We start from the raw sequence: 25,230 nt of genomic DNA on the forward strand, positions 1-25,230 counted from the left end.
CAAAAAAAAAAAAAAAAAAAAAAAAAAAATCTGATCTCAGGAAAGTTCCCAGACAATGCTCATTCTGAAAACGCACTGGGCACAAAGGAAAGTGCAGTAAGAACCTGCCTGGATTTCTAGACCCAGAACTCCCTGGAAATTGGGAAATTTGGGTATTTACCCCAAAGAAAAGAAGTCATATGAAAAAGACGCTTGCAGATGCATGTTGAAGATGCATCCAGGCCAGGCGCGGTGGCTCATGCCTGTAATCCCAGCACTTCAGGAGGCCAAGGCAGGTGGATCACGAGGTCAGGAGATCGAGACCATCCTGGCTAACACAGTGAAACCCCGTCTCTACTAAAAATACAAAAAATTAGCTGGGTGTGGTGGCAGGCGCCTGTAGTCCCAGCTGCTCAGGAGGCTGAGGCAGGAGAATGGCGTGAACCTGGGAGGTGGAGCTTGCAGTGAGTCAAGATCTTGCTACTGCACTCCAGCCTGGGCAACAGAGCAAGACTCCGTCTCAAAAACAAAACAAAACATAAAAAAACCCAGATGCATCCAGATCAGCCTGGAACAGACCTGGTAAACTGGTCTTCTGTAGAGGCACTGTTGCCTTTGGGGGAATTTTTTGAAAAGGTGATTTCTCATGACCTGAACCAGGTGCCCAGGTGAATGCCAGCTCCTCTCCCTCTCTGTGTAGCCCTGCTTCCCTCCTTAAGGGGAGCCCTGGATTCAGATTTCACTCTGAATTGAGTGAAGCCTCCCAGCCAGCATCTACTCAGCAAAATCTGCACCTGGTTGGGGTTGCAAGAGGCAGTGTTGCCTGTGGGGTTTAGAGCCAGGTCATGTAGCTATTTCATGCTGGGCTCCAGCCAAGGCAAGGTGGGCCATATTAGATCGTGCCTCAATATTATGAGTCTGGCTACCTCTGTCTTTCTTTTCCCAAGTTTCTTTATAGTCATGTCTTCATACAACCCTAGGGTGAGTGTTAGGGTGGGAGTTAGGGTTAGGGTTAAAGTGAGCGCCTAACCTGCATACCCACTTTGGGAATGCTGGAAATGAAGGCAGATCCCTGAGATTGAAATGAGATTGTTCTCTTGACCTCAACCCGCTTCGTGGGCAGGAACTGGAGTGGCTCATTTCACTCAGCCTGCAGACTGTGGATGGCTAAGTGTAAATGGCTCCATGAAGGGTCAGGGTGACAGCCTTCTGCACCTGTGCTTTTTGACATCCAACTTCTTGTTCAATGTCCAGGAAGAATCAGGTCACATGAACTGTTTGAAAGGTGATGAATGCAGAAGACTTTATCAAGCAGTGGAAGTGGCTCTTGGTGGAGGGGGAGCTGGAAAGGGGATGGTGTGGGGAGACGGTGATCTTTTCCCTGAAGCTCAGCCATATTTGGCTGGGCTCCCCTCCAAAACCACACGTCTGAAGTTAGCTACGTGTACCTGCAGTCTCCGATGCTCAGTTGCTGCTTCTCTGCTCACCGCTCAGCCACTTGTGTCCTTGCTGGTCAGCCACTTTGTTGCTCTTTTTCTTTTTATGGGCACAGGATAGGGGCATGGCAGGCCAGTAAGGCAATCATTTGGGCAGGAAAATTGGGCCAGCTGTTTCAACTTAGGGCCGAGGTTCCAGATTGGAGGGTGGGGTTTCGCCGGGAGCCCAGCTGTTCTGTATCAGGATGACTCTAAGGCCAGCTGGGGAAAGTGGGGTTTCTGGGACACCAGTATTCATGCAGTCAAAGCCAAGAAGGGCAAACCAGTGCCTCTCAAACCCAGCCTTAGAGGATTACCTGAGCTGATCCAGACATGAATCCTGAGGAAAATATGGCAGCCGAATGCCCTGCCCCAAGATTCCATGGGTTACCAAAGAAGGAAGATCTGAGGAATCTTCCTTCCCAAGGAAGGACTAGGGAATGACTGCCAAGGGATATGAGGTTCCTTTTGGGAATGATGAAAATGGTCTAAAATGGGCTGTGGTGATCACAATCCATTTTAGACCATTTGCACAATTATCGTGTGCATCATGGAATTTTGAAGCAGTAGGGTGAGAACTGTGATGCTTTGAGCAGTGGTAGGGCATCGTCAGCATGGCATTCATGTGTTGTCCAGCTCAACTTTGCACCCACTGGGATGGGCATTCATCTTCTTGGCTGCTTGGTGTTTCTGGGGATCTACTTCTAGGCTTTTCAATGGGTAGAGGTCTGCCAAACTGAAAAACAAAGTGATTACTTGGAGTCTTGCTTTGTCACCCAGGCTGGAGTGCAGTGGCATGATCATATTTCACTGCAGCCTCGACCTCCTGGGCTCAAGCAATCATCCTGCTGCAGCCTCCCAAGTAGCTGGGATAACAGGCATGCACTACCATGCCTGGCTAACTTTTAAAAATATTTTTTTGTAGAGGCAGGGTCTCGCCATGTTGCCCAGGCTGGCCTCAAACTCCTGGCCTCAAGCAATCTTCCCACCTTGCCCTCCCAAGAGCTGGGGTTATAGGTTTAAGCCACATCATCCAGTGACATAAGAGCTTGAACTACAGGGAGACCCATCCAGGTGGGGCTGAGCAAAGGACTGAGAGTCTCTGTGGAAAGCTCTGGTAAACTCCAGGAGCCCTATGTGAGCCGGAGGGGAAGCTACAGAGGACGACTGTCCGCAAGTGGTGAATATATGGCTGAGGTGCTGCGGATACTGTGGTAAATCTGGGAACTACTGTCTTCCAGAGTCCTGGAGGGTGCAGTGTGACAGTCACCCTGGGCAGAGCCCCTTCCCAAACCCAGAGGAAAATAATTTGTTCTGCCAAAAAGACACCTGCACTTGTACGTTCATTGCAGCATTATTCACAAGAGCAAAGACGTGGAATCAATGTAGGTGCCCATCAGTGGTGGATTGGATAAAGCAAATGTGGTCCATATACACTGTGGAATACTACACAGTCATCAAAAAGAATGAGATCACATCCTTTGCAACAACATAGATGCAGCTGGAGGCCATTATCCTAAGCGGATTAATGCAGAAACAGAAAACCAAATACTGCATGTTGTCACTTATAAGTGGGAGAGACACATTGGGTACATGTGAACATCAAGATGGGAACAACAGAGACTGGGGCTACTGGAGAGGGGAGAGAGGGAGGGGGGTAAAGGTTGAAACACTACCTGTTGGTGCTATGCTTGCTACCTGGGTGACCAGAATGTTTTTACCCCAAACCTCAGCATCACACAATATATCCATTTAACCAACCAGCACATGTACCTTCTGAATCTAAATTAAAGTTGGAAATTTTAAAACCCTTAAAACAAACAAACAAAAAGAGGAACAGGGAAAAACAGCTCAGCAGAGGGAGGAGCTCCAGGTGAAACTTAGGGACCCAGTGATTCCCTGCACGGGGCTCAAAACACAAGGTCCCTGTGATCGTGTTTAAGGCCAGGGTGTCCCAGGGCAGCGTGGATTACCTCGAACCCACTGATGAGGCTCCTACAACCATGACTAATGAACATCAAGAGCTAATGGACTCCTCTTCTTTCTCAAAGCCTCTGCCAACTCTGCCGCCAAGAATTATAAGCATTTAGAAAATAATTATACATCTGGACAAATCAGTTTCAGTCTATTGGATTGAATATAATCATATTAAAATATAATGAATACATTCAAACACACAATGCATGATTGAATAGTCACCTTAGGAACCAGTGCTGGTGAAGCATGCTGGCTGGTAACCAAGAACTATGTGGCAAGACCCCACAGCAGCCGGGACAGAAGTAGAAAGCCACCCCAGGCTTGCAATTGATTTCTTTGTCACCTTTGGTTTAGGTTCTAATTTACTTCCTCCCACCCTGGTTCGGGCGAATCCACACAAACTGGTTGTGGTTCCTGCAACCTGATTTTATTGGCTGGTGCTAATCTTTGTGTCATTTGGGATGCAAAGGCGGAGTGGGGGAGGTAGGATGTTTTTGGCGGGCTGATGGCCAGAAGCAATCTTCTGAGCAGTCAGGGGTCTGCCTGGGGTCTCTGCCAATCCCATTGCATGGGGCATCTCACTCATGTCCTCCCTTGGGAGGCGAGGACACCAAACAGCAGTGGTGCTTCTCAAACCCTTGTTGTCTTATTATCCCTGGCTTCCAGATCCCAGCTGGGACCGCCCTCTGACTGCACTCATTGAGCATATCTCCAGCTTTCTGGGCCTGGATGAAGACTCAGGCTCTATGGGAATCCCAGGGAAGCTGAGCCTCCATCTGGCAGCTGACCTGGAGACCTGAAGCATGCCTTGGCTAAGCATGCCTTTCCCCGCTGACTTGCCCTGGACCAAAGACTTGGCCTCAGCTCCCTGTGGCCTCTTTGTGCCCTGCACTTCTCTGCCTCCTGGCCCAGCCCAGCCCAGCCCAGCCCAGTTCAACCCTCAGCTGACAGATGCTGACACTGATGCAGGAGAGGTGGGTCCCCAAATTGGGGTGAAGCCCGGGAAGGTTCTTTTTGTTGTTTGTTTTTTTTTGAGACGGAGTCTCACTTTGCCGCCCAGGCTGGAATACAATGACGCAATCTTGGCTCACTGCAACCTCTGCTTCCCAGGTTCAAGTGATTCTCTTGCCTCAGCCTCTTGAGTAGCGGGGACTATAGGCACACACCACCATGCTCAGCTGAGTTTTGTATTTTTAGTAGGGACAGGGTTTCACCATGTTGGCCAAGCTGGTCTCGAACTCCTAACCTCAGGTGATCCACCTGCCTCAGCCTCACAAAGTGCTGGGATTACAGGCGTGAGCCACCGTGCCCAGCCGGGTTCTTGGCTTCACTCAGGAAACAATTCCAGGGTGAGCCAGTGGCAGAAGAAAACAGCTTTATTGAGGCAGCAGCGTTACAGCTCTGTGACTGCTCCTGCAGAGCAGGGCTACCTCGCAGGCAGTGTGTGGAGAGCAGCAGCTCAGGGACAGTGCTGCAGTCATATTTATACTCACTTCTAATTATATGAAAATTAAGCAGAAGGCTATTCAGAAATTTTTAGAAGAGGGGTGGTAACTTCTGGGTGTTGCCATGGCAATGGTAAACTGTCATGGCACTGGGGGGCATGTCTTACGGAGAGGTGCTTGCAGTCCTTCTTCCCTGTTTTAGCCAGTCTTCAGTCTGGTCTAGGGTCAAGTCCTGCCTCCTACCTCAACATCACAGGTGGAGATTGGAAAATGTCAAGGGTAGGGCGAAGGGAACAGTACAAGCCTTGGTGGTCAACTTCAGAAGCAGACCTGCAACCTCAAAGGAAATGGAACCCCGGCTGGGGCTGTTTGTTTTTGTGCTGCCTCCAGATGTGGGATCCTGGCCCCTGGGAACAGATCAGACTCAGGCACCTGGGTGGGCACTGGCCAAGAGAAGCCCTAGGTGAAGGAGCCTGGTGGTACCTGCTGGCGGAGTCACTGTCCAGTAGGGCGGTTCTATGCCCCCCGCACGCCCCGTACCCTCACGGGCCTCTGCCCACTGCCTGGGACCCTGCTGTCTTAGTCACCACTCAGGCTTCCAGCATTTTCCCAGGAGGACTGACTAAACTGAAATCGTGAGTTGGTGGCTCGCAGGCCCGGTTCAGCCCACAAACAGGTTTGTTGTTGTTTCTTCTTGTTTACTTGTGTCTTTGTTATGGTTTTCTCCCAAAGTGTTTTGAAACTTTGAAGTCGTTGCCAGCATTTGAAAAATCAGCTGATTTATTAACAATCTGGATTTTCAGCTCCTCTTTAAATCATGACATCTGGCAATGCCGGGCCATACTCACTCATAGCAACAATGGATGGGTGATGAGTCGTGGCTAGTGCTTTGCACAAAGGGAGCTATTTCCTCGTGGTCTTTGCCTCTTGGCATGACTGCCAGTCCCTGTAGGCATTTGAGCTGGCCTTCCCTGTTTTATAAGAAGGAAAAAACACAAGTGCATCTGGAGTGGATGACACAATAGTATGAATTAGACCCCGGTGCTCCCACAGGGAGAAAGATCTAGGTACTTTGTAGTAGTCTGCTTAGGCTGCCATAACAAAATACCATAGACTGGTGGGTGGGGAGCTTAAACTATGGCTTAACAGCTGTTATTTTCTCACAGCTCTGGAGGCTGGAAGTCCAAGATCAAAGTGCCAGCATAGTCAGGTTCTAGGGAGGACTCCTTTCCTGGCTTGCAGACAGCTGCCTTCTTGCTGTGTCCTCACATGGCAGAGATAGAGATCCCTCTCTTCCTCTTCTTATAAAGCCACAGTCCAACTGGATTAGGGTCTCACCCTTAAAACCTCGTTTAAAATGACCTCCCCTAACCCCTATCTTCAGCTATAGTCACATTGTGTTTGAGGGTTCAATGTAGGGATTTGGATGAGGGATACAATTCACTCCATAGCATATCTGGAATTCAAGATGTATATTTGGGGGCTGGGAAGGGAAATTAAATGACCAATGGCCGTCTCGGGTCATCCAAGCATGTCACAAAAATGGAAAGAAACCATTGCCATGAAATGGATCAACTTGGCAACAGAGACGGGTACACAGCTCATGTTCCCCCATCTACAGATACTGCTTCTCAGTCATCCCGGGAGAAATACAGCTTATGGCAAATTCAGGACATCTTTCTTTCAAATATTTGCTTGAATTATCCAGATTGGGGGTCAACACTGGACTTCCAACCTCTACCGTTCTGTAACGTCTCTGGGAAGTTCTGTGCCACCATGCTAGTGTTAGGGTGGAGTGGGGAGTGAGTTCAGGGAGGCTGGCGTGAGGGTCTTGCCACCACCCATTCCAGGAGCCCCTGGTCTGGCATCAAGAAGGCCTCTGGCCTGCAAGAGAAGCCGTGTGACCCTAGGAAGCCACTCAGCCCCTCTGTCTCACTCCACCCAATTGTGAACCAGTGGTTGATGAGGTCAGTCTCTTTTGTAGGTCACTCTTCATGTGAGTAGATAATTTTGAGCCCTGGTTAAGGACACTGCACTGTAGTGGGTGCACGGAATGAAGGATTCGGCCCCAGGACTCGAGGAGGCCCATGGGCCTCTGGCTCCACCATGGGTTTCTTGAGCTTCCCGCCAAACTCCAGGATCCTGGATCTTCCCACAGCCTGCCTCCAATGAGTGCATCCGCCTCATACCTCACTGCTCCTGCTTGGTGAGGGTGATGGGAAGATATGGTATTAGTGGGTAATTAAGTTATTAGCTGCCAAAGCTTAATTGCTCTCAGGAGTATTTTAATTGTAGCAGGGGACTCAAAAACAGAAAGCCTTGGAGACAGCAGACATCATAGAAACAGAAGGAAGGGGGAGTATATGTGAGGGTGCGTGTGTGAGAGTGCTGTGTGTGTGTATGTAAGAGTGTATGTGTATGCATGTATGTGTGTATATATATGCGAGTGTGTGTGATGTGTGTGGATGTGTGTGCATGTTTGTGTGTGTGTATGTGCCATGCACGTGAATGCATAAGTGGGAATGTTTGTGAGTGGTGTGTATGTGTGTACGTGTAGTGTGTGTGTTTGTTACGTGTATGAGTGTGTGCATATGTGCTGTGCATGTGAGTGTGCATAAGTGTGAGTGTATATGTGTATCTGTAGTGTGAGTGTGAATGTATATGTGTATGAGTGTGTGTGCATGTTTATGCACTGTGTGTGTGACTGTGCATAACTGTGAGTCTGTATGTGTATGTGTAGTAAGTGTAAGTGTATATGTGTATGAGTGTGTGCATATGTTAGTGTGTATATGTGTGTGTGTGAGTGTGTGTGGTGTGCAGGAGTGCATGCAAGAGCTTGTGAGTGTGCATATGTGTGTGTTTATTAGTGTATCTGTGTGTGTGTATGTGTGAGTTTGTGTGCTTATGTGAGCATGTGTGGTGTGAGTATGCACATGTGTGTGTCCATGTGTGCTATATGAGTCTATGTGAGTATACCTGTGTGTAAGAATGTGCATGTGTGGTGTGCATGTATGAGTGTGTATGTTCGTGGGTGTGTGTAGATGAGTGTATGTGAGTGTATGTGTGGATGTGAGTGTATGATAGTGTGTTTATGAATGTGTGTGTGTACCATGTGGTGTGTGTGTGCATAAGTGTGAGTGAGGCGTGTGTGAATGTATGTGTGTATGTGTGGTGTGTGTGAGTGTATATGTGTGTATGAGTGTGTGTGTGTGAGTGGGTGGGCACAAGCATCAGTGTGTACGTATGAGTGTATGTGTAAGTGTGTAAGTGAGCATACGTGTAAGAGTGTGTGTGCATGCATGTGTCTAACAGATCTCTGCCAGGGCGCCCATCAGTGCAAACCCCTGGGGTGAGCCCAGGTCTGAAGGTGGCCACCAGCCACTGGCCTACTCTAGGTGGGTTTAGAGTGAGCCAGCACAGCCATCAGAGAACCTTCTCAGAGCTAGACCAGCTGCCCCAGGAGAAAGATGGTGACCCTAAATATTATCCTACCAGGAAAGTCAGGCCTGGGGCTGTGGCCTCCATGGTCTGGGTGCTTCCTTTTGGAGGTGGGAGACGGATTCTCCAGGGAGAGCTGGGCCACCAGATATTTCTCTGTCCTGTGGCTTGACTGCTTCTAGGAACTTCCTGGGCTGAAGACAAGGGACTTTGACAAGGGCTTGATTTGGAATGTGGGGCATTTTTATTGTTCCAGTTTGTTTTTCCCAAAGCAGGCTTACGGGGGCAGGGTGAGGGGACAAGAGCTGGGGCTGCTCCTCTGGCAGCTGCACCTGAGTGTGAGAGGTGAAGCCAGCTGGGCTTCTGGGTCGGTGGGGACTTGGAGAACTTTTCGATCTAGCTAGAGGATTGTAAATGCACCAATCGGTGCTCTGTGTCTAGCTAGAGGATTGTAAATGCACCAATCAGCACTCTGTAAAATGGACCAATCAGCAGGACATGGGTGGGGCCAAATAAGGGAATAAAAGCTGGCGACCCGCCCCCCCACACAGGGGCAACTCACCAGGGGCTCCTTCCACTGTGTGGGTGTGGTGTTCTTTCACGCTTCATAATAAATCTTACTGCTGCTCACTCTTTGGGTCCGCTCCACCTTTAACATTCACCACGAGGGTCTGCGGCTCAGTTCTTGAAGTCAGCAAGACCATGAACCCAGCAGGAGGAACAAACAACTCCAGACGCGCCACCTTTAAGAGCTGTAACACTCACCGCGAGGTCCATGGCTTTATTCTTGAAGTCAGCGAGACCAAGAACCCACCAGAAGGAATAAATTCCACACACAGGTGGGCACAGAAACGGAAGGGCACGGTGGGCTCAGCTGTGTGCAGGTGACGGCTGGGTCACGGCTGGGCCAGGTTGGGAGCCAGAATCTGGGTACTTTTCACAGTCTGGAGACAAGCTCCAGATTATGGTGGCATTCTAATCTATGATTTTTTCTGTATTGGTTTATGATTCCTCTCTAAAAGAGAATTGCTTCATCAACTATTTGGTTATCCTGTAATATAATCTGTATAGAAAAGGCAGGACAGTTGTTTGGTTCTTTTCTTATTACTTTTAAAAGAGTAATTACTTTATGCCTTAGCAATTACATTCATGTCAGTTTTCAGGATAATGAGTTGTACCATATTTGGTCATTGCATATGTCTTCCGGTTGGTTTCTCTATCATTTGGCATCATTGAGAGCTTATCCACTTTTAGGCCTGACAAGACTTTTCGTATTTCCTCCCATGGAACTGGTTACTTAGCTGGAAATGGTATTTAGAGACTACAATTTGGGTGCTCATTGCCTGAGTTTTATTACCTTGACGTCTTTTCAGTGACAAAACTGACATGTCCATATTTTTTTAAAGACAAAAATAAATTATGAGTTCACACTGATATTTTTATTCAGACTAGATTTCAGAGTTTTTACTTAACCTTAAAATTGCTATATTTACAGCTCTTTTCTCTAACATAGAAAATCTTGATTCCTAATGATGTTACATGAATCTCTTATGTATGATTTCTTTGTGGTTCTTTTTGTCCTGAGACTATGTCTCAGTTGGAAAGCTCAGTCAAAATATTATGTTTTAAAGTAACTTGAAAAAAACGATTTTCTCTGTAGTTAAACCATTAACTTGAAATACAGTTGTGTTTGTATGTTCCAGTTCATTTTCTATTTTAAGGAATTGCTTTGCTTTTTCCTTTTGATACAATTTTTTTCAAATCTGTAAAACTTTTGATTTATATATGTTTGCTATTATAAATAGGGTCTGCTCATACATTATCTTCTAACTCAGTATTGCTTCTACACATCTCCTATTAAGTTCTGTATGCTGGTCTTACATTCTAATGCTTTACTAAATTCACCTATTATTTGTAATAGTTTTTTCATGAATTCTTTTGGATTTTCCAGACATATAATCATATCACTTTCAAATAACTTTATTTCTTTTCCCATCTTATGCCTCTAATTGCTTGTCTGATCATGTTGGTTAATGCCTACAGTACAGTGTTAATAGTAGCAGAGATAGTGAACATCCTTGTATTTTTTCTGAGTTTAGCAATAAAGTTTCTAGTGCTTCCTGGAAAGTAGGGTGCTGGCTTGTGAGCTGATGTGGAGGTGTATGTATTTATGTTCAGGAAATATATATAGTTCCCTATTTTATTCTGATTTTCAATGTTAATTTTATCGTTGTGAGCCATTCATAGGTCTTGGTTTTCACTTTGAAGAACCAGGGTTTAGTATGTTTTGCTTATGTCAGTCTAAGCCAGGACCGAAGGGATGTTAGGGCTCCTGAGAAGTCTCACCTGCAGTAGAATTGTACGGAGGTGATTTGAAAAGCTTATTTCAGTTTTCAGATGTCAGCTTAGAATTTTGGCTTTGACTGTGTATGTATTTTATTTTCATGGTGATATCTAATTGGTTTTGGACAGAGATAGGGAGAAAACAAGTTTTCATTTTACATCACATAGAAGGATTTCGCTTTTGCATCTTTCAAGGAATTCCATGGACATTTTCTACATCCTACATCAGCAGTTTTAGATTTCTTTTTTGTACTTTTGAATACATCTTAGTATTAAGATATTCAAGATGATGGCCAACAATCACCTCTGCAGAGTCAGTAAACACAAGTGCAATGATGAGACTTCATTGCTCATAAGCAGTTGAGTAGATGTGACAACCTCTCTTACATATTTAAGAGCTCCAGGCTCCCATGTTCCAGCAAATGCAGGGCTTAGCTTTGGGGCAGGCTGGAGCTCACACTCTGCCCCCGTCCTCTTTTTTGTCAGCAACTCATACCTCATTACACACCGTATGGCATGACCTGCACCATGCAACATTTCGTCCAAAAGGTATCTTCAAAAAAGAATTATGTGGCCGGGCGCGGTGGCTCAAGCCTGTAATCCCAGCACTTTGGGAGGCCGAGACGGGCGGATCACAAGGTCAGGAGATCGAGATCATCCTGGCGAACACGGTGAAACCCCGTCTCTACTAAAAATACATAAAAAAAACTAGCCGGGCGAGGTGGCGGGCGCCTGTAGTCCCAGCTACTCGGGAGGCTGAGGCAGGAGAATGGCGTAAACCCGGGAGGCGGAGCTTGCAGTGAGCTGAGATCTGGCCACTGCACTCCAGCCTGGGCTACAGAGCGAGACTCCGTCTCAAAAAAAAAAAAAAAAAAAAAAAGAATTATGTTCATTTATAACAAAAATAAATTCTTCTTGTGGGTTAAATGTGGTGCGTCTTTGCAGGGTTTTAGAGGAAAGGACCACGGGCAAAACCATTATCAAGCATTGAAAAAATTATGATTATAATGTGGCCCTCAACAATCGTAAAACCTAGCAGAGACCACAAGATGCAAAAGACTCTTAACTTGATGCCCAACGTGGTTAAAAGGGAGGGAACGTTCCTTGGTGATTCTTTGAACTGGGTCTTCGAGTAACAGCCTGGGAACCACTGTTCCATGGGGTTCCCAGAGACTAAATAAAATCATTTAACCCATGCTTATGAATTATTTATGCCCATAAACAACACAGGCTCATCCTCCTCCATTCACAAATATTAGATTTTCAGCTCAATCTTGCTCCCAGTGATTGGAATTTTAGACACTTCAAAAGGGATCAAATCCATGAAAGACTTTGGTGTGCTGAGTCTGCTTGTAACCCATGTACCAGTTTGGTTGCTGAAGGCCACAGAGGCTGAAATATGCCTCCCTTCCTCAGAGGCTGGCACAGAGATCGATTTAAGAGTATACCCTGTGCCAGCCTCTGAGGAAGGGAGGTATATGGATACAGTCTAAGTGGACTGGCAGACCTCATCATTTCAGCCTCTGTGGCCTTCAGCCACCAATCTGGTGCGTGGGTTACAAGCACAGAGATCCATTTAAGAGTATACTGGGCTGGGTGTTGTGGCTCATGCCTGTAATCCCAGCACTTTGGGAGGCCAAGGCGGGTAGATCATGAGGTCAGGAGTTCGAGACCAGCCTGGCCAAGATGGTGAAACCCTGTCTCTACTAAAAATACAAAAATTAGCCGGGAGCGGTGGCGGGTGCCTGTAATCCCAGTTCCTCGGGAGGCTGAGTCAGGAGAATTGCTTGAACCCAGGAGGCGGAGGTTGCAGTGAGCTGAGATCATGCCACTGCACTCTAGTCCGGGCTACAGAGCAAGACACCATTCCACCGCCACCCCCCAGCCCCCACCCCAAAAAAGTATACTTGGGCCTAGGTGTGGTGGCTCACACCTGCAATCCCAGCACTCTGGGAGGCTGAGGTGGGTAGATTGCTTGAGCCCAGGAGTTTGGGACTAACCTGGGAAACATGGTGAAACTACATCTCTACAAAAAATACAAAAATTAGCTAGGAGTGATGGTGCCCGCCTGTAGTCCCAGCTACTCAGGGGGCTGGAGGTGGGAGGATAACTTGAGCCTGGGAGGTCGAGGCTGCAGAGAGCTATGATTGCGCCACTGCACTCCAACTTGGGTGGCAGAGTGCAACCCTGTCTCAAAAAAAAAAAAAAAAAAAAAAGAAAAGAAAATAATTGGTGGTAATTTGTATGTCTTTTCATGACCGCTATGCAATCTTTGCATGTAACAAAATTGCACTTGTATCCTATAAATTTATACAAAAAATTATTTATCCATGATGGCCAGGGCCTTGTTGGTTTTGTCACCAACATCACCAACATATTCCAGTTACACTCTCTGATCTTCACATCTCTAGAGAGTCTTTGTCTTTATTATCTGTGTGTGTGTGTTTTAATTTTTTTCTGAGACTGAGTCTCACTCTGTTGCCCGGGCTGGAGTGCAGTGGCGTGATCTCGGCTCACTGCAACCTCCACCTCCCGGGTTCAAGTGATTCTCTCTCGTGCCTTACCCTCCTGAGTAGCTGGGGACTACAAGCGTGAGCCACCACGCACTGCTAATTTTTGTTTTTGTTTCTTTTTAATAGACATGGAGTTTCACCATGTTGGCTAGTCTGGGCTCAAACTCCTGACCGTGGGTGATCCACCCCTCTTGGCCTCCCAAAGTGCTGGGATTATAGATGTGAGGCACCATGCCAGGCCTACAGTTTGTTTTTAACGTCAATATGGAACCAAAGGGAATTAACATTGATTAAATGTGTGTTCAATACATGTTTATTGAACACCAATTATTTTAAGGATGCACCTGCCTGGGCCTAAATGCCACACAGTGCACATCTGCATACCTAGTGCCTCAGAAGGGGAGAATCCAAGTCTGCCTTCTTGGATACCCTCAGGAACAAACTGATCCTTCAGACTGAAGGAGCAGGGACAATCTTCCCCTGTTCCGTGTGTTTGTGTCTGAGTTCTCAGCTTGACTCCGAGCTCTGTGAGGCTACATCTGTGGTGGATTCACTTCTGCATGTCCCACCTCCATCCCGCTGTGTATCCAGTCCAGCGCCCATCTGAGCAGAGAAGGAGCTCAGTCACTATCTATTAGTGCAAAAAGAAAAAAATGGAGAATGATAGTGTATTAGTCTGTTGCTTACTGCACTGCTATAAAGAAATCCCTGAGACTGGGTAACTTACAAACAAAAGGGGTTTAATGGGCTCACAGTTCCGCAGGCTATACAAGAAGCATGGCTGGGGAGGCCTCAGGAAACTTACAATTGGGTGGAAGGCCAAGGGGAAACAGGCATGTCTTCACGTGGCCAGAGCAGGAGGAAAAGAGAGGAGGGAAGCACCTCACACTTTTTAACAACCAGATCTCATGAGAACTCTATCACAAGAACAGCATGAAAGTGGGCAAAATCCACCCCGGTGATCCACTCACCTCTTACCAGGCCCCATCTCCAACACTGGGGATTACAATTTGACATGAGATTTGGGTGGGGACACAAATCCAAACCATATCAGGTAGCTAGCATATGTAGTACCTGTTCTGTGCCTAACACTTTACAATAACTTTAAAAGGTAGGTGTTATTATCAGGTTCATTTTGCAGATCAGGAAACTGAAGCCCAGAGAGGTTAAGTCACTTGCCCAAGGTCACACAGCCCCTAAGTGGCACAGCCAGGATTTGGACTGCATGGTCTAATTTGATTAGCGATGTTCTTAACAGCATCACTCCACCATTCTCTGCATATTATGGGTTGGTAAAAGTGACGCAGGTTATGGAGCACTCAAAGGGTAGACCCAGGGCTGCATCACTTTTTGGGTGGGTAAGAGTGCCTCCTACTGGTCTGAGCCCTAAAAGAGTGGCCAGTGTTCCAGGGACATTTTCAGTGCTAAAGGAAGTGGGTAGGTCACCTATTGGAATGAAAAGCTGACAAGGGGCTGGTGGCTCATGTCTGTAATCCCAGCACTTTGGGAGGCTGAGGCAGGTGGATCACTTGAGGTCAGAAGTTCGAGACCAGTCTGGCCAACATGGCGAAACCCGTCTCTACTGAAAATACAAAAATTAGCCAGGTCTGGTGGTGTGCACCTGTAATCCCAGTTACTCAGGAGGCTGAGGTGGAGAATGGCTTGAACCTGGGAGGCAGAGGCTGCAGTGAGCAGGGATCACACCACTGCACTCCAGCCTGGGAGACAGAACAAGACTCTGTCTCAAAAAAAAAAAAAAAAAAAACAAAAAAACCGAAAAAACAAAAAAAAGGCTGATAAGGACCCTCATGTGGGTCTAGGAATTAGCCCAAAGCTCTAACTTCAAGACTGAGGCTCAAAAATCCAGCTCCTCCCGGCTGACCTTTCAGATGGTGATTGTAAAGGCAATTAGCAAATGGACTTTAGAGGACAAATTCTGGAAATTAATCGTCCTTAGGAATCGCATCAGGAAATGAGGTAGCCAGTTAATTTGGGGACAAGGAAGCTCATTGGGAAATGCACCTTGGGTCCCAAGATGCATAAGGCTGTGAGGACTCAGGAGGTGCCTGTGTCTTGGAGAAGCTTCCAGTTAAATGGAAAGATGGAGGTCTGTCTTCTCTGCAGATGCCAACATGGGGTGCTTCATTAGTTGGCCAAGGGTGGTCAGTCTGGCTTGTGCGGGGCGGTTTGGCTTCCCCCGTTGTTATGCCAGCAGGCAGCTGTGACTGGGAGAGGGGAATTCTGGAGAGATGGCTTCTGACTGCAGGAGCCAGCTCCATTTTGGGTCCCCTGGCTTTGTGTTTTTCTGGCACATCCGGAGTGACGCAGTGAGGGCACCAGAGGCCAGCTGAGCAGCAGGAGCCATTGTTCCTTACAGGGAGCTGCCACCTTCAGTGCCGTGCGCCTGTTGAGCTGTGGGCAGGTTCCAAGTCATTAAATGTATTGGGCTCAGAAGCCTGGTGACCATCAGCCTGGAACATCCTTGCAGAGAGCTCCTGGCATTCTCATCTGGGTGCCTTGCTCTGATGTCCACACTGCCTTGGGGGGTACCTGACAAGAGAAGGGACTCAACATATTCAGAAGTTTTTGCATATGGGGAGCTAATTACTGCTTTTTGAAATATGCATTTACCACCAATCACAACTTCCATGGTGCTGGGACTGCCATGGCAACTAAAAGCATATCTGAAAATAAAATGTCATTTTTTTTTTGTTGCGTTTCTACTGTAATGACACACTTGTTTCTCCTGTTTAACTTAACGAGCTAACTAGAGAAGTCTCCAAGAGTTTCAGCATGTGCAGCGTGTGTGGGGAAGTGGGTGTTGTAGTGTGTGTGAATATATGAGTCATAGGCATGTGTAAGTGAGCGGCGTACGGGTGCGTGCTGATGGGGACAGAGTGTGCAGCTGTGTGAAGTTGCGTGGGAGCCATGTGGGTGTGGGGGTGAGTGCTTCTGGGCATATGTCTCAGGAAACAGGCGAGTGAAGACATACCTGTTTCCCCTTTACCTTCTGCCATAATTGTAAGTTTCCTGAGGCCTCCCCAGCCATGCTAGGTGGGTCTAAGATCACCTCTAGGCTATGAATGTTACAAGGCTGATCTGTGAGCACGCATCTGAAGACCAGTGTGTGCATGTGTGTGTTTGAGGCCAAGTGCTGTTACGTGGATGCATTGCACATGTGCTGTTTGGTGAGACATGGCTTCTTGCTTTGAGACACTTACTCTCTTTAAGGTATCTTTGAGATCCCAGCCCTTGGGAAGTTCCAGCCCAGTCACAGGACATAACACCCTTCCTGTCCTATCTCATCATTCCTGTCGGATGGAGGGCTCAACTCTATCCCACAACCTTGGGGAACCAGAGACCTCAGAGGTCAGGGGCACCCAGACACCATCTGGTCCAGATCTGAGCTAAGGACACGGGGGTTTCTGGTCCAGGTGGAAATTACAAAGCATCCAGTTGGTTTATGTGTCTGTCCTTCATTCATTCACCCCTGGTTTATGTGTCTGTCCTTCATTCATTCACCCCAGTGGCTGATGAGTTACGCTCAGGGCCTTGGGCTGAGCCTGTTTCATTTGAGCCAAATGAGGCTAATTTTCAGTGGGTAGTGTGTGTGCAGATTTACAACAACAATCTACAACAATAATGTCCACCATCCACATACAGCTCTTCAAGCCTTCTTCCTGCTTTCTACAGTCATTTTCTGAGCCTGATCTCCTAAAAGCTGACTTTGATAGGAGACCGCTTCCCAGGCATGGGCATGCACCTCTCGCCGGAATTGAGAGAGCAGAAAGAGGGCAGAGGGACTCTTCCCAGGATGCGATGTTCAGGGGCCAAGCAATGAGAAATGGAGACTCATCTGTGTGTGGCTGCGAGAAGCCATTGCCTGCTGCAACGTGCAGATATCCTTATGAGCACTGCTTTCTCAGATGGGTCCCTGATCCGTGGTGGCCAGGGCTTTGTTGGTTTCGTCACCAACGTCTTCCAGTTACACTCTCTGAACTTCACATCTCTAGAGAGTCTTTGTTGGTCTTCATTACTGTTTGTTTTTAACTTCAATGGAACCAAAAAGAACTGACATTGATTAAATGTGTGTTCAATACATGTTTATTGAGCACCAGTTACTTTAAGGTTGTTCCTGCCTGCGCTTAAATGCCACACAGTGTGCATCTAGCCTGGGGTTTTTCTCAACACAGTGTTGGGAGGAGGGGATGGAGGTTGTAGACAAATGACAGTAGAAGTAGGCAGAGATGAGGGGTGCCTTAACTCAACCAAGGGAGAGGGCCAGGTCAAGGACAGCTTTTCAGAAGAGGTGACAGCTGAGCTGAGTTGTAAGGGACAAGTAGGTGGTAACTGGATATCAGAGAGAGAGAGAGAGATAGAAAGAGGATGTTGCCACTTGGTGACATCAAGTGGACCTAGAGATTCCGTATGCGTGGGCTGCAAGTCTGCACGGGAGCTGGTAACGGGATGCCGTCTTGGATGCTCTTTGCTTTAAGGAAGTTAGGAGGATATTGCCCTGGGATTGTGACAGCATCACCAAGTTTGGGAGACTTGGCAAGAGTCCTTCGCCGTTAGACGGTGATTTCCAGCTCAGTCCCCCATTTTGTTTCCGTGGATTTCCTGGTGTCAGCAGCAAGGAAACAAATGATGCTGGCGAGGTGCTTTGCTTCCTTGCAAGTTGCAATCACGTTGGCGGCTATAGCTCTCTCCACACTGCTCATACTCCAGCAATGCCCATGGGAGTACGAATGGAAAAATACCTGTAAATATTAAGGTTGGCTCCAAAAGCCCATTATTGGCTTGTTGTGCAATGCCCTCTGGTGACATTGAGGCCTTATTAATAGCTAAACATCTGTCACAACTGTAATTATATTTCTTGTGCCAGGATTGTGTTTCTACCATTGTCCTGTGTAAACACGGAAGGGAGGGTGTGAATTATTTAGGCGGCCGGCTTTGAGAAAAATAATCGCCCAGCACTGTGCAGGCTGTAAGTTTCTGTCAACTCCTTTCAGAGTCTCAGTGCCTTCGCTGACGTTCCTTTGATGTGCTCCTAAATCTCTCTGAGAACATCGCCCTGGACCCCCGATGCGGCTGCCAGAGCAACCCGGAGAGGGGAAGCCCGAGAATGAGAAAAAGGGGGACGGAGGAGCCCTCGGACGGGGAGAGGAGCCGCCGAGGAGCCAGGCCCCCGACTTCCCCACCTGGCAAGTCTTCTTCCCCCAAACCCCAGGATCTAGATTGTTTGGCAGCCCTCAGGTAGGGGGTGGTGCGGGGTTCAGGAGCCTTTGCCGCTGCTGCGTGTCTAGGTTGGAGAGGAGAATCTATGAACTGAACACCTGGGAGAGCTGTCCCGGCAGGGTACAGAGATTCTATTCCCTTTCTTGAGCCTATTTGAGATGTGTGGATGGGACGAAGGGACGGGTTTGCAAACCGACTCTTGGGGAGAGACATGCTTGTTTTCAGGTGAACAATGACAAATACAATTTACAGAGTATGGACTATGCACTAGCATAAAAATGGAAGCTTTGCATAGACAATTTCAATCAATTCTCAAATAATTTCATAAGGATGTTGTTAGTCTCGCTTTGACAGGAGGAAAGTAACACAAACATTAGGCAGCTTGACTGAGATGACACAGCCAAAGGCAAACCTGGGATTCCTACCCAAGTCTCTCTGAATTCCACCCCTCCTCCCACCGCTAAAAAAAAAAATTTTGTTCCTAACCACTAGGCTACCCTGTGTCTCTCTGGTCATTGATGCGGTCAGTTCGGGGTAAAGAGTTTTCTATGCTACCAAGCCACAGGCCTCCGTGGGTTTTTTATCTTACTCTTTTTCTTTTCCTCGGAGACCCTCGGCTGTACAAACTCAAGAGGAGTTGCAACTCTGGGTGTGGTTTGGTATAGAACGCAGTTTTGGTCTGTGTGATGCTGGCATCAAGGAATTGGTCTGTGGTGAGTCCTATAAATGGGTACATTCTGAAATTCTCTTCCTAAGGCTGTTCAGAATGGGATCTCCAGCTCTAGCCACCAGCTTTCAGTGGCGGCTGAAAGCGTATATGGTGGGGGCAGTTAGTTTAGAGATAGGCTTATGGGGAAGAAAAGGAAGTGGATGTATTTATGGTGACTACAGCTCCTGGTGTTCAGCAATTTCTCCCATGAGCAGGGGGCCAGACTGTAGGATCCAGGAACAGGATGCTGCAAGACTTTGTTCAGAACCTTCTCCAACACAGCTTGACATTTGAGAAGCCAAGGGCGGGAGCTGATGAGACCCCTGGCCAAGGGAACGCTTACCAACCGGGGGAGCCACTCTCTCAGCCTCTGAGGAAGGATCTAGAACAGGACAGTGTAAAGCTGGAAATGACAAATGCTGAAGGGCAGGCTCAGAGCAAGGAAGGCTGGCTAGAGTCAGAGAACATTTTGGGATGGTCTCCCCATCTCAGCTCATCCCTTCCAGGAGAGGACCCCCCACCAAAGGCAGGCGTGGTTGGACTTTCACCAGCCTAGGATAAATGAAAGGATGCTGAACACTTCCCCTGCTAAAGGGGAGGGGCATGTTGAAAAAAGGAGGTAAGAACTGAGTCAGAGAAACATTTCTGTAAGTCCTAGGAGGGCTGCCTTGAGTGACAAGTACAGTTGGTGGGACGGAGGAAAGGGATATTTGCCTACCTCTGTAGATCTGAGGATATCACACAGCAAACAGAAAAGAAATCTTTTTGCTCAACACATTGTCACATTTAAAATGTTTCCCCATTTTATCCTGCATTTTGGGAACTTGGCATTTTTTGGCCAGAGTTGTGAGCAGCATGAATTAGGCAGTTTAGTGTCACCTGTCTCTAGGGGACAGCGATGACCCAAGGAGTCAGTTTCTTCCAAGGCACGTGCTTCTCCTTTGGAGTTGAACATAAACTCCCTTTAGGGCCCGGGGCTAAGGGCCTCTACACCTCCTGGCTGTTCCCATCACACATTTGCATGCACGTGCACACACACACACACACACACACGCACGCACAATGAACATGCTTTTGTTTTTGTTATTCCTTCCTTGGGCATGTACCCACACATTCCCCAAAGATTTCTTTGTGTAGTGGGCTGAGAGGGAGAGAGCCAAAAAGCAGGAGATTAGGTGGGGCCAGAGGAGGGAGATCTGTGGTCAAGATCTTGGCTCCAGGGAGTTGGACGTGGAGGGGAGTGGGAACATATCTCATCTGGAACGTGTTCTCCCGTTAGGTTCAGCAGTAATGTCATCTCTCAGAGCGCATCACCTCCTGCCCTTCAGTTCTCTGGCTGGCAACCTCCTTCAGATAAAGCACAGCCTGGGTATTGTGAGACCTTTGAGAGAAAGGAGTAAAAGAGAAGGCAGTCCCCATCTACAGGTCATCTTCTCCAGGTGCACTGAAAGAAGCATGTTGACACCTTAGCAAAAACAGGGGCACCAGGGGCCTCCTCTGACCCCAAAGCATGCTCAAAGAGCCACCACTACTTCCTAGCTGTGGTGGCCTGAGCAGTTATGCACAGCGTGGGCAGGGCAGGCGAAGTTAGAAAGCAGAGAGGAGCCTCCTTGATGTGTCTCGTCTTCTGTCTCCAGATCACTTTCACATCTCCCAGAGCCATATTGGTTGCAAGGGACAGAAGGCCAGGAGAGTTCTCAGGAATGAAAAGGGAAACATGCTAGGGATATTTCCATGGGAGTGGGCAGAGGGTGGGTCTCGTGAAATCCAAGTCCAGAGGTGCAGCTCTGGGATTACAGGTGGCTGCCACCAAACCCAGCTCATTTTTGTAGTTTTAGTAGAGACGGGGTTTCACCATGTTGACCAGGCTGGTCTCAAACTCCTGACCTCAAGTGATACACCTGCTTTGGCCTCCCAAAGTGCTGGGATTACAGGCTTAAGCCACCGTACGCGGCCTTGATTCCTTCTTAATCTCACCTCATGTAATGTAGCCTCTGCTCCCATCAGTTTACTGATCAGATTCTGGAGGGAACGAGAGCTAGTGTCAGAGCAGAAGGAACGATGCCAAGCAATGGCCAGTTCAAAATTTAGCTCATCATCAAAGACCTAGAAGGATGTGGAAAATCTGAGAAAGCTAAGTCTCTTGCGTTTCTCTGTCCATGTGAAAATGATTCCTGTCAAATAGCTACCCATTTAACAGTGATCAAATGGAGGAATCAGTGTGGTCTCAATTCCAAATCCCCTGGGAAACAAGCCCATTGCTGTCCATTCCTGATCAAATCAATAGTGCCCAAGAGAAGAGGGTCAGATGTATGAATACAGCTGCTGCCACTCTAAATGGGCGGACAGAAGATGGGGAGGGGGAGTGACTGGAGAACTGGGGTGCCTCCTCACCCCCATGTATTAGTCCATTTTGTGCTGCTATAAAGGAATACCTGAGATTGGGCAATTGATTAAAAAAGAGGTTTATTAGGCTCATGGTTCTGCAGACTGGACAAGAAGCATGGCCTAATCTGCTTCTGTTGAGGGCCTCAGGAAGGTTCCAATCATAGTGGAAGGCAAAGTGGGAGCAGGAATGTCACATGGAGAGAGAGGGAACAAGAGAGAGGCAGGCTCTTTTAAACAACCAGCTCTTGCATGAACTAATAGAGTGAGAACTCACTCACTGTCACAGGGAGGGTGCTGAGGCATTCATGAGGCATTCGCGTGCATGACCCAAACCTCTCCCACTAGGCCCCATCTCCAACACTGGGGATCATATTCCAACATGAGATTTGGAGGGGACAAATATCCAAACTATATCATACCAGTTCCTTGAGCTATTATATGTATTTCTTATTCTTGGAGCTAATTGATGCTCCATGAAGTGCTGGGAAGGTATTTGCTATTAAGGCTTTAAGTTGGAACTTTTCAAGAAGGTGATCCCTACAAGACCCAAAATGATGAACTGTGACTTGTGGAACAAAAGCAATAGGTTAGGCCAGGCGCAGTGGCTCACTTCTGTAATCCCAGCACTTTGGGAGGCCGAGGTGGGTGGATCATGAGGTCAAGAGATTGAGACCATCCTGGCCAACATGGTGAAGCTCTATCTCTACTAAAAATACAAAAATTAGCTGGGCATTGTGGTGTGTGCCTATAGTCCCAGCTACTTGGGAGGCTGAGGCAGGAGACTCGCTTGAACCCAGGAGGCAGACATTGCAGTGAGCCGAGATCATGCCACTGCCCTCCAGCCTGGCGACAGAGAGAGACTTTGTCTCAAAAAAAAAAAAAAAAAAAAAAAAAAAAAGGCAATAGGTTAGACAAAACCGGCTGGGGACTAGAGAGGTAGGACCCCACCCTTCCCACAGCCAGCCTTCCTTGCAGTCCGTTGTCCCCCCATTTGTCAGCCTACATCACTGCAGAAGATCCTTGATTGTCCACTCATGTCTTTGCTAAGGTGTCAACATGCTTCTGTCAATGCATCTGGAGGAGGTGACCTGTAGATGGTGACCTCCTTCTCTTCTCCTTTCTCTCAAAGGTCTCACAAGGGAGTGAAGCAAGGAAGCCCTGACCTTTTTCTAGCCTGTCAAGGTGACTCCTTGGCAAGGAGGTCTGAAAGGACACTCTAGCAGGAGGAAGCAGTGGTTGCCTCCCTCAAGTCACTGTATGGTCTTGAGCTCATCTTTGGCTTATAATGGAAGAGTTGGGTGTGATCAATGGTGTTTAATTTTTGTTTTGTTTTGTTTATAGAAACTTTTCTAAAATAAGTCATGTGGGGAATGCTAATACTCAGAAAAAGGACCCACTTTTATTGGAGCAAGGTGTGTGTGTACATATTTGGGATAATGGGGTGTCTCCCACGATCCCTAAGAGGAGCAGTGAAATCCTTCACTTCTTTACTTTTTGTCCAGACTTTCAGATCTGGAGCTCTTTGGACCAGGTCTAGAGCTGACTCATCCATGATGTCACCTAGAAGACAGACTCCAGGAGCTAGAGTGATGCCCAGGTAGCTTCCACAAATGACAGCTAAGTAAACAACCCCACCACTGTGGTGCGGCTCCAGCCCAATCCAAAGGAAGCTTTTTTATTCATATGGGGAGAAATGGATGTGCACTATTGATATATGATCTAAAAATATCTCATGTTCCAAACAAAGTGTTTTTTCGTATTTTGAAATGAAAACGTGTAGACAAAGCAAGGATTTAGAATGCATGACTCATTAAATTGCTGACTCTGAAAGCAATGGAAATTCAAAGGGAACTTTTCTCTCTAGTTCTCCCTCCCACCCCTGCTCTGAATAGCTTATAAAAAAGTCTACACATAAACAAGACCTGTAAACTTCCTTGTGACGGAAGGTCACGCACAGTGAGAGGCTGAAAGAACTCAGCCTTTGTTGCCTGGATGCTGAGCTGCTCTTCCTTGCTAGATTGGAATCATCAGCTGGACTCCTCCTTGCTTGCCATCTTTACTTCTCCTCTTCTTGCATCTCTTCCCTGTCCCTAACAGGTGTCCGAGGACTTCCATCATGGCCCTTCTCTGGCCAATGGTCCTTCTTCCCTACAATGCTTGGCTCTTCTGGACTTCAGCGGTGCTGAACTCATCGGCCCTAAAAGGATGCATCATCCAGGAGCTGTGTCTTAGGGGAAAGTATACCTCACGTGGTACGCTAGCAGGATGTAGCAGTGGATACCTTCATCAAGTTCATCCTTGGCTTATAATGGAAGGGTTAGGCATGATCAATGGTGTTTAATGGTTTTTTGCTTTGCTCATAAAAGCTTTTCTAAAATAAGTCTTATGGGGAATGCCAATACTCAGAAAGAGGACCCACTTTGGTTGGAGCAAGGTGTGTGTGTGTGTATGTATTTGGGAGAGTGGGTGCCCTCCAAGACCCCCAAGAGGAGCAGTGAGATTCTTCACTTGAGGCTACTGGTAGACTTCCATATGCTTGTTCCTAACCATTGTGTAAAAATCTCTGCTTCATTGAGGAGCACATTCCCTGCCTCCCTCTCCCTCGTTGCTATCACCTGCTTTTCTTCTAGTCACCCATTCACTCCTGGAATTCCCTAGCAGCTTGTTCATTCTTATATCTACCGCAAGTTGTGATCATACTGGGGAGATGAATGAGCATGGGGATGACCAGGCAACATTCTCACCTCTTGTTGCCTCAACTTCAACTCTTGTGACCTTCTTTCCTGTTGACTTTCACTCCTGTGGCCTCAACCTTGATCTCGTCATTCTCTAGAATGTGGACCCTCTGGGTAGGTGCTCACACTGCAACCTGCCTCTCTGTGGCATCCTCCTTGACAGCTGTTTTCCATTGTTACGTCTGCTTCAGTATGTGGAGTGCTCCAGGGGAAAATCCTACACGGGTTGAGTATGATGGCTTAGGCTTGTAATCCCAGCACTTTGGACGGCTGAGGCAGGAGGATTGCTTGAGCCTTGGAGCTCAAGACCAGCCTGGGCAACCCCATCTCTGCAAAACTAAAAAAAAACCTTAACCGGGCACGGTGGTGCATGCCTGTAGTCCTGGCCACTTGGGAGGCTGAGGGGGGAGGATTGCTTGAGCCCAAGAGTTGGAGGCTGCAGTGAACTATAATCGTGCCACTGCACTCCAGCCTGGGCAACACAGAAAGACCCTGTCTTACTACTCCTCCTCCTACTGCTACTACTACTACTAAAAGATTCTACAAGGATATGGGACACAGATAAATGATCCTATATACTTCTAACCTTCAACCTCAACGAGGTCCTCAGTGTGAGTCATGGTTCTAGTGATCAGGTCTCCATGACTATTTCAACCCCGACTCACTTGTCTTAAGAATGGTGTCACCTCCTCACTCACAATTGAAACAAAGACTCCAGGCAGAAACGTCCTCAACTCCCTGTCCACCTAACTGTCACCTTTTCTACATTCAGCTCTGTCTTTGCCACTCCCTGCCCATGATAGTAGAGGATGGTCCTTTCCCAAGTCCAAGGACCACCTGCCACATGTGCTGGAATATCTCTTCCCTGCTGCACTGTCTTCAGGGACCTTATTTCATCAATGATACCTCCTCCATCCTATTCACCAATGTCTTCTTTCTTCCCCCAAGAAAAATTGCATACATTGCTCTATTTCCCCACTTTTCGTTTCC

At 47.5% G+C, this 25,230-nt stretch overlaps 1 protein-coding gene across 2 annotated transcripts in view; it reads left to right on the forward strand.

Annotated features, from left to right (window-relative positions):
- CALN1 (calneuron 1) overlaps positions 1–25,230 on the forward strand; it is a 660,470-nt gene that overhangs the window by 27,191 nt on the left and 608,049 nt on the right. The window contains exons 1-2 of one of the 2 annotated variants that reach the window (XM_025379134.1): positions 8,827–9,153; positions 18,183–18,374. The exons of the other annotated variant lie outside the window; for it this stretch is intronic. Coding sequence (XP_025234919.1) covers positions 18,256–18,374 — 119 coding nt within the window. The 5' untranslated portion in view covers positions 8,827–9,153; positions 18,183–18,255. Of the gene's footprint in view, positions 1–8,826; positions 9,154–18,182; positions 18,375–25,230 lie in introns of those variants that run through there. 2 annotated transcript variants of the gene reach the window in all.

Source organism: Theropithecus gelada, chromosome 3 (assembly GCF_003255815.1).
Source record: "Theropithecus gelada isolate Dixy chromosome 3, Tgel_1.0, whole genome shotgun sequence".
NCBI lineage: Eukaryota > Metazoa > Chordata > Mammalia > Primates > Cercopithecidae > Theropithecus > Theropithecus gelada.